Source organism: Grammomys surdaster, unplaced genomic scaffold (assembly GCF_004785775.1).
Source record: "Grammomys surdaster isolate TR1022 unplaced genomic scaffold, NIH_TR_1.0 126028, whole genome shotgun sequence".
Classification (NCBI taxonomy): domain Eukaryota; kingdom Metazoa; phylum Chordata; class Mammalia; order Rodentia; family Muridae; genus Grammomys; species Grammomys surdaster.
Genome location: NW_021620841.1, coordinates 4730230 through 4745779, shown reverse-complemented (window position 1 = coordinate 4745779; position 15550 = coordinate 4730230). Strand labels below are relative to the sequence as shown.

At 40.0% G+C, this 15550-nt stretch overlaps 1 protein-coding gene across 1 annotated transcript in view; it reads left to right on the top strand.

The window, feature by feature from the left end:
- Window positions 1-15550, top strand: part of Syt1 (synaptotagmin 1) — a 502043-nt gene that overhangs the window by 374336 nt on the left and 112157 nt on the right. Inside the window, exon 8 of the mRNA XM_028754572.1 lies at window positions 1540-1707. Coding sequence (XP_028610405.1) covers window positions 1540-1707 — 168 coding nt within the window. The remainder of the gene's footprint in view (window positions 1-1539; window positions 1708-15550) is intronic.

Genomic DNA, 15550 nt, shown 5'->3' with positions numbered 1-15550 from the left:
TGCATATTAATTCTTTTGAAGCATATTGATGCTAATATTTTACTTATGTCTATGACTACAAGAACCATTTTTTAACTTTTAATCATCTATAAATTTTTATAATTGCCACATTATTGTATTTCAGGAAAGTAGAGCAGGCTGTAAACATGAAGAAATATGTTGATTCCCACAGTAGACATTGTAAACTGTATCTTGAAATCCCAGACCGACATGCAGTATAGAAGTAGAAGCTTGTAGACTGGCCTTTGAGAGGATTAAATGTACTTAAGACGTTCAACATGCCCCAAAATAAATTCATCTTCTCTCTACTAAAATACACTCCTATTTGGAGGATGTATTAATAATAAATGGGTTGAAGAGCCTACCATGGACTAGATGTTTAAACTATACTCTCTCATTCTCAAAATGGCTCCACAGAGTGCAGACTCCTGATGGCTGGAGAAGTCGAGTTTGTTCGTGTGCCCCAGGTCCAAGTCTACCTGACCCAAAGCACGGACATCATGGGGACTGTTCGCGCATGACCAAATATCCAAGAACTACAATTTAAAATTTTAAGGGATTCCATATTACCACTCTAACATTTGTTGATTTTATTGAAATTCGGATCTTTTCAAGCTTATTTAAGATCCTTCCAAAAATAGAAAAAAAAATTATACTCAGTTTTCATTCACAGGATTTTAGAAAAATAACCTGGTTCTGATCATAATTCATAACTGATGAAATTCATAACTACTCTTTAGAAAGCTCACATTTCTTGTACATAAATGGTCAATTAAACTTTCATCTTTTTTCCTTCTAATAAGTTCTTTGAGAGGGGTTTGCTGGGACGTACAGCACATACACTCATAAAATCTTTCACGTGTAAAAAACTGATCAAATATATAGTACACATCTAAACAATCCTTGGATGAGACGTTTCTACCCACTTACTAAAGGGTAGCTTAGTTGGTATGCACAGCTTTCCCTGAATTTTAAAAAAATGTCACTAGCAAACTCTGCAAACCGTAGCATCTGTCCCAAATGGATTGGAACAGCTGGAGAATTCACTCCTCCTTGGCCTTTTGCTACAACTCATGCTAAGGAGTATCACACTTACAAAGGAACTTCAAGAGCCGTATGATAATGAATCTGTGCTATTCAAAACATCAATTTTCCAGTCAGCTCATGTCAATCACTAAATTATTTTAGAAAGTATGAGAGGCACTTTGTGAATTTCATTTAGATCCTTTTAGACGACTAGCAGAGCTTTGGAACAAATCACCCCTTCATTTAACTATGGTCTAGACCAGTGCTTCTCAACCCTCCTAACGCTGCGACCCTTTCATTCAGTTCCTCATGTTGTGGTGAACCCTCCCCAATCATAAAATTATCTCTGTCGATACGTCATAACTGTAATTTTGCTACTATTATACATGATAATGGAAATATCTGTGTTTTCTGATGGTCTCAGATAATGCCTATAAAAGAGTCATTTAACATCCTCCCACAAGAGGTTGCATTCTGTGACCAGCTGTCCTCTCCTCACCTCCTTCTGTGCAGGTGCCATACTCGGAATTAGGTGGCAAAACACTGGTGATGGCTGTGTATGACTTTGATCGCTTCTCCAAGCATGACATCATTGGAGAGTTCAAAGTCCCTATGAACACCGTGGATTTTGGCCATGTAACCGAGGAGTGGCGTGATCTCCAGAGCGCTGAGAAGGAAGAGGTAGGAAATCCATTAGTATTTCTAACATGACAAGCTGCGTTCACTCACCTGTTGCTCTTCATATACTAAGCCATAGAGAGATGATCTTCCTGAAGGATGACATGGGCCTTCAAAGTGAAGGCTGCCAAAACAGACTCAGAAGGATCATATGACCCTGCAAAAATATATTCAAGGCTTCTGGGTAGAATTTAAAAGAGAATAGAGACATAACATGCACTGGGCTGTGTAAACAACCCTTTCCTTTAAAAGACAGTGGGCAATCATCTTGTATTGTCTGCGTGGGTTTCAGAACTATCACAGTGAAGTAAACGGGCGCTTTTCCCTTGATTATGTCAGCATACTGAGGTTTGTTGTTTCTCATGCAGACATCAAAACATAATGGGTAAAGAAAAGAAACTATTACACACAAAAGCTGATATTAAGTCCATTTTTTAAGTGAGTCGTATCTTCATAGGACTATGCACATTGTTTTTCTCCTGGTTTTAATAGCCGAGTATTTTTCTGTCATTTAAAAAGAATTCAGTATCCATAGTGCATTTACACTCCATAGTAACCAATTGTGTTGGATTGTGCTGTGCTAGCCTGGCATGGGCGTTTGTCTGTGTGAATGTCTCAGCAGGCTAATATTAGAAAAACAAACAGCCCTTAGCGTCTCTCAGTTCTAAACAAACTCCGTTCACAGCCCCTCTTTAGGACGCTGGCAATAATTTTCCAGGATCTCTATGTTTAGTCACTCTGGGGCCACATAGATCTCAGCCTGGTTCATTACCATGAGAATCTTTTCGGCCACCTACACCTACACGCTTCAAACCCGTAATAGAATATGAAAACTTTTAACACATATGTTGAGATTTACACTTTAAAAATTACTATTTTGTTCTATAAAAGGAAGCAAACTGATTTGTTAATCTCTGCTTTGTGAAAATAATACTAATCAAACATCACATTCCTTAATATTGAGATCAGAGTTTGCCTTACCGTGAAAAAGCACCAATAGAAGAAGAATCCTGAAAAGTACCAAATTTTTAACTCTAAGGATTTTATATGTGATTCTTTCTTATGGGTGAGCTAATACTGATGTCAATTCAAGTACATATATGATGAGAAAGCCAATTATTCAGTAATACTATTTGTATCCAACAAGCTAGCGAGATGTTTCATGAGTTTTTGTATTTTATTTGAATATAATGCATTTTTACTAACTGACCGGTAGTCATTAATTCACTTGCTTTCGGTTGGCTATGATCCACTTCTATCTGACAAGGCAAGGTTATGTCTCCTTGGCTTACGGCTCTAACTGCTTACCTATTACCAGGTTCATGGAGTAGGATTCTACAATCACACCCGTTGACTTTCTGAGAGGTGCTGTGCCTGTATTTAGGGAAACTGCCTAGTAGTCTGCATTCTTTCAAAAATTCCTCAAGTAAATACAGAGTTTTAAGACTCAACAGTAAACCAGTAGATTGGATCTAAGTAGATGACTTTCCTTCTTTCTCTCGATGTTCCCGTCTTAGTTTGACTGTTTTCTTCTCCCATAACTTCTCTAACACATCTGTCACCCAAATCATGGAAAACAACTCATTCTGAAAATAGTAATTACCAGATTCCTGGAAATATGCTGCCGTGCTTTTTAGTGAAAATAACAGGTGTGTGTAACAGTCTCCAGTCCCCTCTTCTGCCACTTCCCAACCTGTCCTTGATATCACCAGCTACACTGGATTCTGGGGAAAGACTCACCTTAAAAGTCCATTTATTTAGCCTTGGACACTGAAGTCCTTTCAAATTCATTGTTTTATTCTAAAGATTGGCCTAACGTTATAAATACCAAAGACTGTAGAACTCAGAAAGCATCTGGCAGGCAGTGACTCTTTAGTAGAGGAGTGACTGGTTGCCCCTTTTCTTCTATGGCCCTTTATTTCCCTCTTCTCACTTTTCCTCCATCTCCAACTCAACTCTATCTCCTTACAATATTGTGTTGCCCACAAGCCACTGGACATTTCTAATGCTAAACAATAAACTCTTCCATTTAAACACTTGGAACATATTCCTCTTTGGTCTTCACTCTGGAAGAGTAGCTGTCGTCCAGTGGAGAGGTCGTGTCCTCTATTGTGAAGTAAAAACTTGCTAAAACATGTCACTCCACGTATCTCTGCATGACTAGAAACAGCAAGACACTTTCTCCTAGGAGAAGAAATAAGACCCAGTTACATTTCCTAGCTCAAGGCTTCCTTGTTCTCAGTGTTATGTGCTGTGCAGTTTTTGCTACTGTTTATCAACTCCACAAAGTAATAATGGTGCAAATAAACTGGTGTCTTGTACGGACATTAGTTCTTATGAATTCAGAGAACTGTTTTCCCATGTGAGCTAGTGCATCCTCAGACTTCATTTCACCTCTCAATGTTAAATATCATTTTAATGTCAAAAAGACTTAAAGAAACAACTTGGGGACCAGAAAACGTAACCACGGCATGCTTTTCAATTAGAGCCTTGGATAGAAGGCAGGTTAAAGCAGGCCCACAGAACTCCACACCTGCAACAGTGACAGAGTAAGGGAAGACAACCTAAAGTCACAAGAAAATGAAGAAGTACCATAAGCAACAGCTTGGCATGCTATTTTAGTGACGATTCATATGCAAATGGTTTACAAAGGGGATGGGCAACCAACTTGTGTCAAGGCCTGGGGTGGAACACACACCACGCAGGTTCAGCTAGGAGAAGACTTCAGCAGTGCACACTGTGGCCCCAGACTCCGATCATTGGATCCCACTGTTGGTGAGTTTCCCATCTAGGTCAGCATTCCTCATGTTTACACAAAGCTGCTGACTGGTTCCACTTCACCGCCATGTTTTCTTTGTTATGTGTAAGATGACTGACTACTCCCTCTCTCCACCTCCACATTTTTCAACAGATGACAGTGGATTGTAACCCTGGAGATGGTACAACCTTTCTCTCAGGAGGTGACTCCATGTAAAACCATTCACTTTATCCAATTTTCCTGTTTGTAGTCTCTGAGCCTTTCCACATATAAACAACACATACAGTTCTCTTCCATTGGTGTAAGACGCTCAGTGTGAACGGCGTGAGGCCATCTATCCTCAAATTTTCATGTTTTCTCTTTTGCTTGATCGTTCAAAGTATAGTTTCTCATGTCACCCAAGGTCATAACTGGAACTAACCATCATATTTTCAGAATAATCAACTCCTTTAACATTTCCCTGCATTATTCCAAATACTACACTCAACAGCTATGATTTGCATGTTTGTTTTTATAAATTTAGCTTAGAATTTGTCTCATCCCTGCATCCAGTGTCAGGGACACATCAATGCATTGTTGTCCCTTAGGTTTTCTTTCTCATTTTTCTTCTCATCTCTAAAATGATATAAGGAATACACAGCAGTAAAACACACATGGACATTTTTTCCTTCATTTGCACGTTTGCCCTAGTGGGCTGTAAGCTCTCAAGCCTGCCATTGCCTTCTCTCCAGTAGAAAGTAAGTCTAGCACCTCTCTTTGTGTGAATTTGTTAGAGTGCCTTTTAAATGAGGCTCTGTAATCCAGTGCAAATGGGAAAAAAATTGATTGCTGAATTAAAACAAGTTGGGACATAATTTAATTAGTACCCAGGCAGAAGGGAAGAGAAACTACTTTAGGTCTTTAATGGGAAATCAATTTTGCAAGAAAATTTCACATTTTTAAGCCTAATTAGAAAAACATTTACTTCACAGAAAAGCATTTTGAGAATACATTTTCAATCAAATGGCAGGTTTTTATTTTTGGCTTCCAGTGGTCAATTACTTGGTACTTCTCTGAAATGAGTTAAAGTTATTTCTTACAGCATCTTTATGGCCAAAGATCATCAAACAGTTGACATCTTCTAAGCACATTTAGGAATCTGATGGCAATTCGAGCTGTCAGAGACATTTCCCCCCAACACACATACCAACAAACAAGTGTGCAGACTGCAGACAGCTCTAAGTGACACTTGAACAGTAACCCTGTCTGTCACTCACAGGCCGTCACATTTAGGAAGTGCCCTGAAAACATTCACTTACATCCACAGCCTTTCAGGAAGCCATAGATCATGTGCTTCCAGACAGGAGTGGTCTCACTCTTCCCCAGTGAAAAACACTGAGGGGAGCGGGAGGGGGCAGGGCAGACACACACACGGGAAGATCGTTGCTGATACTTTTAGTTGCACAAACAATTCTCTCCCGCCATTTTTTGTAATGTATCGCTCACTGTACTTTCCTTCCCATGAAGCTCGTCTTTATCCTGCTTCTGTGACTCCCATAGAGCCATAGGTTAGCTTTAACCAAGTTTTAAGGGTAAAGAGTAAATGAAACAACTTAAGTCTCTGTTCAAAATATGAAAATGAAAATCAGAGGAATAAGAAAATATGTTCCAGGGAGGATTCAAATAATATTCAAATAATAATAATAAACCCAAGTATATTATGCCTAGAAAATTTGCTGTTAAACACCTAGATGGTACACGAGATACCACTTAGCAGTACTGAAGTATTTTATAGTATATTAGACCATGATCTACTGCAGGATTTTCAATATCTATGTGTCCATCCTATGGAACTCAGAATATATCAGTTTCACTTTACCCTACAGAAGTATAGACACACTTGATATTTTTTTTCATCTGTGCCAACTCTTAATAATGAAAAGGACTAAAGCCAAATTTAAAACTCTTTACAATCTTTTCTGGGGAGAGGCCAAAACCAAACAGTGCTGGAGTTCCTTTGGTTTTGTTGTTGTTGTTTTCTTTAATCTTTTTTTACAGTCCAGACTTTATCCCTCTCCCGGTCCACCCACCCTCTGACTGTTCCACATCCCATACCTTCCCCACCCAAGTCTCCAAGAGGATGTCCCCACCCCACCCCCACCCCACCAGACCTCCACACTCCCTGGGGCCCCAAGTCTCTTGAGGGTTAGATGCATCTTCTCTGACTGAGTCGAGACCCGGCAGTCCTCTGCTGTATATGTATTGGGGTCCTCAGCTGGTGACACTTGATATTTTATGATGTGTCTTTGACCACTAATTTCAACCACTAATTCTGCTTAATGTATAACAAATACTGTCAGCTTCATAAATGTGGTTAAAAATATCATATATGTATTGATATACATACATATATATTGAGATATAGACACATAGCAATTGTAGGCACAGATAAATTTTAAATTTCATATAATTGTGCTCTTAAAAGTTTAATAATTTAATTGAGGATTCTCCATAAGAGCAGTGTAAACTGGACTCACTTAAAGCAAGAGCTAACCTTGAAGAAGGCTTTAGATACCATCACAATGCCATCTCACTAGTGTCCATTGCTCCACTCTCATCGTCACCTCCTTCAAAGGTCTAATCCCACAAAGGCCTGGCTCTCCAAAGACACCTGTGTCCTGCTCTGACCTTTTGATGTGCGAGCACCAGCATCTGCATGCTCACATGTGCGCACACACAAATCATAGTTCCCATAACATTGGGTAAGAAAGCCAGTGACCACAGAACGTTTCAGTAACTTGTCCAGGTCCACACAGCAATGCTCGAAGCAAAATTCTCATGCATTTCTGAAATCCATGCGCTGTTTCAGCTTAGTCTTTTTCAAATTGTCTCTTTTGACCTTCTTAGCCTTAAAACGGAGCTATAAATTACATTTTAATGCAAACTATCGACATAGGCTCACTTTTTTGAAGCTTGTGGCAATAGGCCACTTTGTGTTAACAGTTTGCAGTGGATTAAGGCATGTGTGGTGATATGGAGTGTAGGAATGTCTATGTATACCAACAGGAAAGAGCTACCTTTTAGGTATTATATATAATATAATATCTAACCCTTTTAGGTATTATAGTGAATGGAAAATTTATACGAGATAGCAAAATTTTATTCACTGGATTATTTTTATTATTTTGCAAAGGTATTATTTCATAGATAATCAGCATGATTTCCACCCAAAATGCAGAACCTTAAAATTCAATGATACTCTTTAACACAAAACGAATGATTTTTGTGCATGAATCTGCATTAATACAAAGAAGGCACAGGAGATTTACTTTCCATGGAAATATTTTAAATAAACACATTCCTTTCATTCATCCAAAACACATATTGAATATCTATTACAAGAGCATGCAAAGAAACAAAATCTATAAAACAGAGATGGTTAATGCACATAGAAAATGCTCAGTCAATGGTAAATCTTTGTACTGTGAAATAATGACTAAAGGAACTGCACAAAGAACCAATCCGATTTATAAATGAATGCTGACAACATTCATTGTTAACATTCAGATAACAAACGGGGGAGGCATCGAAGAACATAAGCTAGTACTTAAAGCTGAATAGGGGAGAGCTCTGGCTCATTTCATAATGCCATTTGGTGCCTCACTGTGGATCTGAGTTCAAATCCCAGGACCTACATGATAGAAAGAAGAACCAAGTTATTTGTTGTTGTTGTTTGTTTTGTTTTGTTTTGTTTTTACTTTTGGAAACAGGGTTCCACTATGTAGCCCTCTGTCCTCCAGTTATTGATATAGTTCAGGCTGCCCTCAAACTCATGGAGATCAGTCTGCCTCTGCTTCTCAAGCACTGGGATTAAAGATGTGAACTGTCACCCCCAGCCCCACTGGAGAGCCAACTCTAAAGGTTCTCTAATCTCCACATAGACATTGTGAAATACATACCTAAGCATTACATGTATGTCCACACACACACTAAATGTAACAAAGTCTTTAACTGAGTAGAATTTGAATAAACAGAGAGAAGCCAAGAACAACTCTTAAGTCCAAGAGATCAGCAAAGACAGGCCCAATTAAGAGTGAAAACTTGAATTCCTGTCTTGAGGAGTAAGACTGGAGTAAGTAACTTAATGACAGTCTCTTCCTTAAATATTGAACTGATAATTAGACTAAAAAGGGTAAGCTCCAAGAACTTAGGCTAGACATCAAACATGAAACCACTCACCCCAACCTTCCCAACTCTCTCTCTCTCTCTCTCTCAACATTCTCCTTCTTATCTCTCATCTTATATATGTCCCTGAGCAACCTATGGGGTTACTCTCTGTATTGTCATTTATCCTGAGCCACACAGAAGGTGAACAGCCTGGCAATGATTTAGACCCAGGACAGTCGGGCTCCAGAACCCACATAGCTCTGCGGCATCATCGCTATGCTAACCGACCTCAAGAGAGTGCACGGTTATTTTCTGTGCCTGCTTTTTCTGCAAGACATACAGCTTTAGCATACAGTTATGTAGGAAGAATTTTTCCTTTACAAACATGTATCATCAGCCATACTAACAATAAAGGGTGAATTTCCAGCTATCCAAGTGACCATGATTGCAGCAAAGTCCTATATACTTTGGGGTTACAGCCCCCACCTCTTGAGATCTTTCTCTACGTACGGAACACGATTCTACCCTTCCTGCTCAACGGTGGTTTGTCTTTGTCTTTCTGTTCCATCGAATTGGCCCTAAACCTTGTAGAGTCCAACAGTGATAATGGGTTGATGAGGGGAGCTCAGCAAAAGAAAGAGTTTTAGCTACTGTGGAAAACAGCCAGGCGGGTGTTCTTTTGAGGCACGCATTCTGATTTTGAGCAAAATGTTCTGAACATTAACAGTGTTCTGCGGTCTCTCAAAAGGCTTATTGTGGGGCAAATTCTCACTGAATTTCATGAATTTCTCATAAATTTTGATACATGTTGTGCCAAGGAAATCAAATTTTTTTAAAAATAGAAATGGGTGTAGGTGTTAGGGCTTTTTTTTTCTTTTTATCCAAAGAATAAAAAGAAGTGAGTTTGTTAGTTGAACTTCAAGTAAAATTGAGTGGAACGGTGGGAAAGAGAGGTTGGCAGAGCGGAACCTGGTTAGCAGGAGCAGAAGCATGGATAAATCAAACCGGAAAGAAGGGGGAAATGGGATAAATTTGTACACTCTCGCTCCTCTGGGTCAGATTCCATGAGGGATTTGTGTGTGTGTGTGTGTGTGTGTGTGTGTGTGTGTGTGTGTTGGAAGCAAGGCAGGAAAATGTCTTGTCCTATCTTACACATATTTCAATCTTTCAACATGTAAACTTTTCTGATGAGCTCGTCATACATCTTGGCACCATTTTTTTGTTATTATCCTGTTTTGTGAATCTTCAAATTAAATGTTTTTACCTTCTGTCTTCCTCCTACCTACCTCTGGGCAGGCCAAATGTTTGTATTGTGAAATCTTTAATCCGTTACAATCTGTTACCCCACAACTAGAGGAAATATCAGCAGTTGGGTTGTACTAGTTGTGCTCCAGAGGGGGAAGGAAGACTCGTTGAGCAGTCAGGCCTTATGTAATTAGAGAGAGGGGAACAAAGACATATGCCCCGCCTGTGAACAAGAGCTTTAAAATACTGCTAAGTAGAGCTGGTGAGATGGTTCAGTGGTTAAGAGGATTGGCTGCTCTTCCAGAGGTCCTGAGTTCAATTCCCAACATCTTCATGGTGGCTCACAACCATCTATAGAGGGAGTCTGATGCCCTCTTCAGGCAGGTGGATATATAAGCAGCAAGGCACAAAATTGGTTTGCCCTTTTTATAGGACAAGGATTGTGTTAATTCCTGGGACTATGATAAATGAAATAGTCCTACTCCACCTAGGCAGTCATTAATCAACAGTGAGACAGAACCACGATGTAGATTAAAGCTCTAGACTCGACTACACGAATCCTACTATGAGTCCACTTCTTTGTGAGGAGTATTTGCTATTATTATTTAAATTAATATTACAAATATCCATGGGAAAAGTTATATTCTAAAAAAGTTACATAGAGCTCTTCCAATAATATTTGGTAGCAGTTAAACGATACATATCAGATATTTGGAGTGTTGCAAATACTCACCAGAGCCTGTGTTTTCTTGTGAACTGAAAAAGCGTAGCTCTGACCACTGAACTCACAGTTCCTTTAGGAAGACGGTGAGACCAGCCTAGGAGCTCAAGAGTTATTGTAGATGTCCACATAAGAGAAAAATGCGCCTAGATCTGATGAGCAGGAATGTGGGGGTATATTAGAGTATATTAATATTTCCACAAAGGCCAACTCTGGGGAAGGAAGGCTCAGCAGGTGCAAATGAAAGATGGCACATACACACAGTCCTGCCAATGTTTCAGGCTTCCCTAAACTAAGAAGTTTTGTTTTATTTTGTTTTGACCCAGGTAGTGACAATTGCTGAGGAGGACACAGAGAAATTAGGATCTGTGTCTGTTGCCAAAAGAAAGGATGTAACACTTTAGAAAACAACAATCTTATGTTTCCTGAAAAATCATAAATAGAGCTATAATATGGCTGAGCATACTCCTACATGTACACCTAAGAAAAATGAGGAAATGTGTGCACACACTATATCATACAAGAGTATTCATAATAGAGCTTTCTCAATAGATCAAAGCAGAAACAACCTAAATGTTCATCAGCCGGTGAGTTGATAAAAAGAGGATCTACCTCACAATGAACTCGGCCTTGAGGAAATGTGTAGTCCTGAGAGACATGACAATACTGGTGAACCACAATAGGCAAAAGGACACATAGAGTGTCCTGATGGTTGGGGGAGAGGAAGAGCTCGGGGTAAAGATAGATAATGGCCAGTAATGACGATGGGTTTCTTGCTGGAGTGATGAAAATATCCTAAAACTGGTAATGGTAGTTGTATAATCCTGTAGATATACTGAACTATGTGGATTACGTTTATTATTAAATTATGCAAATTTTATGAACAATATATTAAGATGGCTATTAAAATCCTCAGCTACTGGTACTCCACACAGGAAGCATGCAGCAGTTCACCTGGAACTTCATTTGAGAACTCAGGCTGCAGATGTTCCTTCAGACACTGTCTTAAAAGTTTGGAGATACTTCTTTAAATGTTCTTATTTCTCGAGACTAGGGAGCTTGCTTCCAAGACCGTGTTCCTGGCTCCCAGCACTCTTAGCATTGGGTTAGGACTAGTCTCCTCCTTTTATAGATTACAAACTCAGGTTTACATCCCATGCCCAGCTAGTAAGAACTCAGGGCTCGGATAGAGTCATTTCCATGAGCCCAACTTTCTTTAGGTAAGAATTGCAGAATTAAATTCTCCTAACGTTTTTACATTAGGAGATTATTCCAAATATCAGAACTGGTCCATTTTGCTACTCACCTTCATGTGGTGGCTTATTGGAGATCTCCAGTTAGTCTTTTCTGGACTTTTTTTATGGCATCAAGAATTTATAAATGGCAAGCACTACATACTCTAGAGAAAGCCTCCATGTGTCATTTTCAGAAAAGGATATAATATCAAAATGCCTTCTAAATACTTATCCTTACACTTTAGGGCAGCTCTCACCTCTCATGGGAGAAGCTTCTTATTGAAGTGGTCAGAAGTTAACACAGACACAACTAGCCAAAATATAGAGAGGAAGTGACTGTCAAGGGTTTACTCCCAAACATGACATGTATATCACACGTCCCTGCAAGTCTTAGGAACATCGTGAAGTGGATGGGCAGTAGGGCAGATAGTAAGAGACAGAGTCAGGAGAGGATGGCAACAAAATATTGTCTTCTCGACATGATAGGACCTATGCACTGATGAACCTACAGTGATGGCTGTCTACACCAGATCAAGACAGCCACCATCCTAGCATGGGTGGAGAAGGCTCATGAGGACCCAACCCTAGCACAGATCTATTGGTATGTTAATGGCTGCTGGAGAGAGGGTCGGTTTTCTTCACAGATTGGCTCCTGGTCAGTTGACCATTCCCAAATGATAGCTGTACACATATGTGCATACTAGCAGCATAGACTAGCTGAGTTAATAAAGAACAAAGAGGCTACAGAGTTGGGATGGAGACAATGTCGAGATGGGGCTTCTAGGAGAGAATTTAAATGGGGTAGAGTACTGTATAGATGCGTATATGCAAACATAATGTATATCATACTTTTTTTTAAACCTGAGATGTCGATGAGTCACAGGTAACTCTATATAGGAGCATATTATAAAATGGGTTGCATAAGATCCATTCATATTTCTTGTCTTTCTATCTTACCTCCCAGTCAGTGCCCGCCCCCATCCCTATCCTCAACATCAGCAGTACCCATCTCTCCTGGACCACACACGCTCACAGCTTTCATCCTTGTCATCTGACACACAGAGGTATGCAATGCTACAACAAAGAGATGTCCCATTTACCTGCATCTTTGTCTCTACCCATAGATTGATCAGCACATCTCAGGATGTCACTCTCAGGCATCAGTGTGCCACCCATCAAATGAGTACACAACTCCAATTCCAAATCACTCAAATTTCTAAACCTCATTTCTTCATTGTCAAATGCAAAATAGTCTATGTATAAGTTTCTTTTCCCAAACAGGGATGTCTGATATGAAATAAATACCTAGAATAAAAAAATAGGCACATGAAATAGCTGTTTCTTTCTTATGGATGAAAACAACCCCTACCTAACTTCCAGAACCACCTAGAGGTCCACTGGATATTTTTTTTCTCACTGTAGAGCTAGTGGCAGTCTCTGTATATTTTCCCATCCCTGTTCCCTCTTTCCAGATCACAGTTAGGCAAGGGGAAAGTAGAATGACCACTGAACTTTTCTATATAGCTGATGAGAAGTTTTAGCCAACAGCTTCCTCAAAAACATGTTCCACCCCTTGTCTTCTTGACAGTCCTATAATATCTCTCCACCTTCTTTTTTCTCTTCTTTCTCTTCTTTCTCCCTCCCCTCCTACTCTCTGCTTAAATGCCTCCCGATCACATGTGACATACAGTCATTTTCTTCCTCAAACCAGCCCTCAAAATGCTGTAAACCAGTGGGACCAGAACAACCATGTATTCCCTAGGACATCTTGCTTTGGGGCTTTGGGAGCTGTCGCACCTCACACACTGCAGAGCATTGGACAGTAGGGAAATAAACACAGCAAACCCAACCTGAGCAAACCACCTGTCTAGCACCCTGTAATGCTTCCTGGGGCAGTGCTCCTCAAAATAAGATTTCTTTTCACACCCTATGATCAGACCCAACTGTCAGCATTGTCATCATCCTCCTGAAAGCACTGTGTGCATCCTTTCACCTTTCATAATGGAATAGAAAGCATATCTGAGAACAAATTTGGGGTCCTGGCTCAACTCCTACAGAGAAATAATGTTTGTTGGTGAAATGGAAGGCCTCACCTACAATTCTAGCCAGAAAAGAAAATTCAAGCCTACTTCTTGTCAAGGTTTCTCACATGTTACACTGCATACAGTGCAGACTATAGACGATGCTACTGGTCACCAAGTTAACCGAGTGTCCTTTAGCTTGATCTGTTCTATTTATATAAATGAATCAATAGTCTTACAAAGTATTTGATGGAATTTCTACTTTCAGCTATGTTTAAAGATAAGATGTGAGTGTTTTAGTTTAACACTAAACCAATACAGTGTTAAAAAACATTTACTTAATTATATCTCAGTTCCAAAAATAAAAATTGAGATTAGAATATTAAAACTCGGGAAGAATTTGAAGTTTTATGTTTTTCTTTGAACCTATTTTTTAGATCGCCAATGTCACAAAGAGGGAGTATAATAAAGCAACCTTTAAAAGGACTGCTGCCTTTATCAGGGTCTCTATTGCTGTGATGAAACACCATGACCATAAAGCAAGTTGGGGAGGAAAAGATTTACTGGGCTTACACTTCCGATCTATAGTCCATCACTGGAGGAAATCAGGACAGGAACTCAAACATGGCAGGAACCTGGAGGCAGGAAGTGATAAGGCCCTGGAGGGGTGCTGCTTACTGGCTTGCTCAGTCTGCTTTTTTTTATAGAACCCAGGACCACCAGCCTAGAGATAGCACCACCCACAATGGCCTGGGTCCTTCCCCATTGATCACTAATTGAGAAAATGACTTACAGCTGGATCTCATGGAGGCATTTCCTCAACGGAGGCTCCTTCCTCTGATGACTCTAGCTTGGGTCAAGTTGACACACAAAACCAGCCTATCTAACCTGCCTTGTATAACATGGTCAGCCCTGCTTCACTTACAACCTGTTCAGGGAGGGACACACGGTTCTCTTTAAGGCCCCTGATGTTCCAGGCAGTACATTACTGATGCTTTGTATGCATTGAAAATGAAGACTGTGAAAACAAAGTCTTGGTAGGACTGCCTGATTCTAATTTTACATACTAAGGCCATTTGGTTTCCTTTTGATAAGCAGTGCTTCTGATGCTTTGTTATCTGAAAAGTCTGACACAGTGCTTAATATGGCTCTAACAGGACCTTAAAGTCACCTCTGTAGAGTGTCATGAGAATGGCACTGTGCAAGTGTTGTGTTTATCATTTACTCCTGATGCTACTACTATGGCATAGGCATGACAATTATGCCTACCTTAATGACCAAGAAGCTGAAAGGCAAAAATGAATTACATGTGGAGAAGCAGATGCTAGTGGGAGGGCTGCAATCAGACTGTACTGGAAGGCACTAGTTAGTACATTATGTAAATTAGCTTCTAGCTGAGAAGGAAGTCACAGGACCAGTGCTCGGGCAGTATCTCAGGTTCTCCACACATACACAGTCTGCACATAGCCAGTGTTTTATTTTCCTCATTCCCATTCACCCAACTCCAAGGTCACTACCATGGGGGGCACAGGGGGAACCACAGCAGCCTGTCTCTGCAGCACTTCCAATCACAGGACTCTTGACTGCTTGAAAATCTCTTCTAAGTCACCCTTTCTCGACAGATGAATGTGACAGATCTCATGAAGGTTAGCATCGTGCACGCCCACTATTCCCCATCCCTGTAGTCTATCACACAGCATGTCCCTGGAAAGAGAACTGA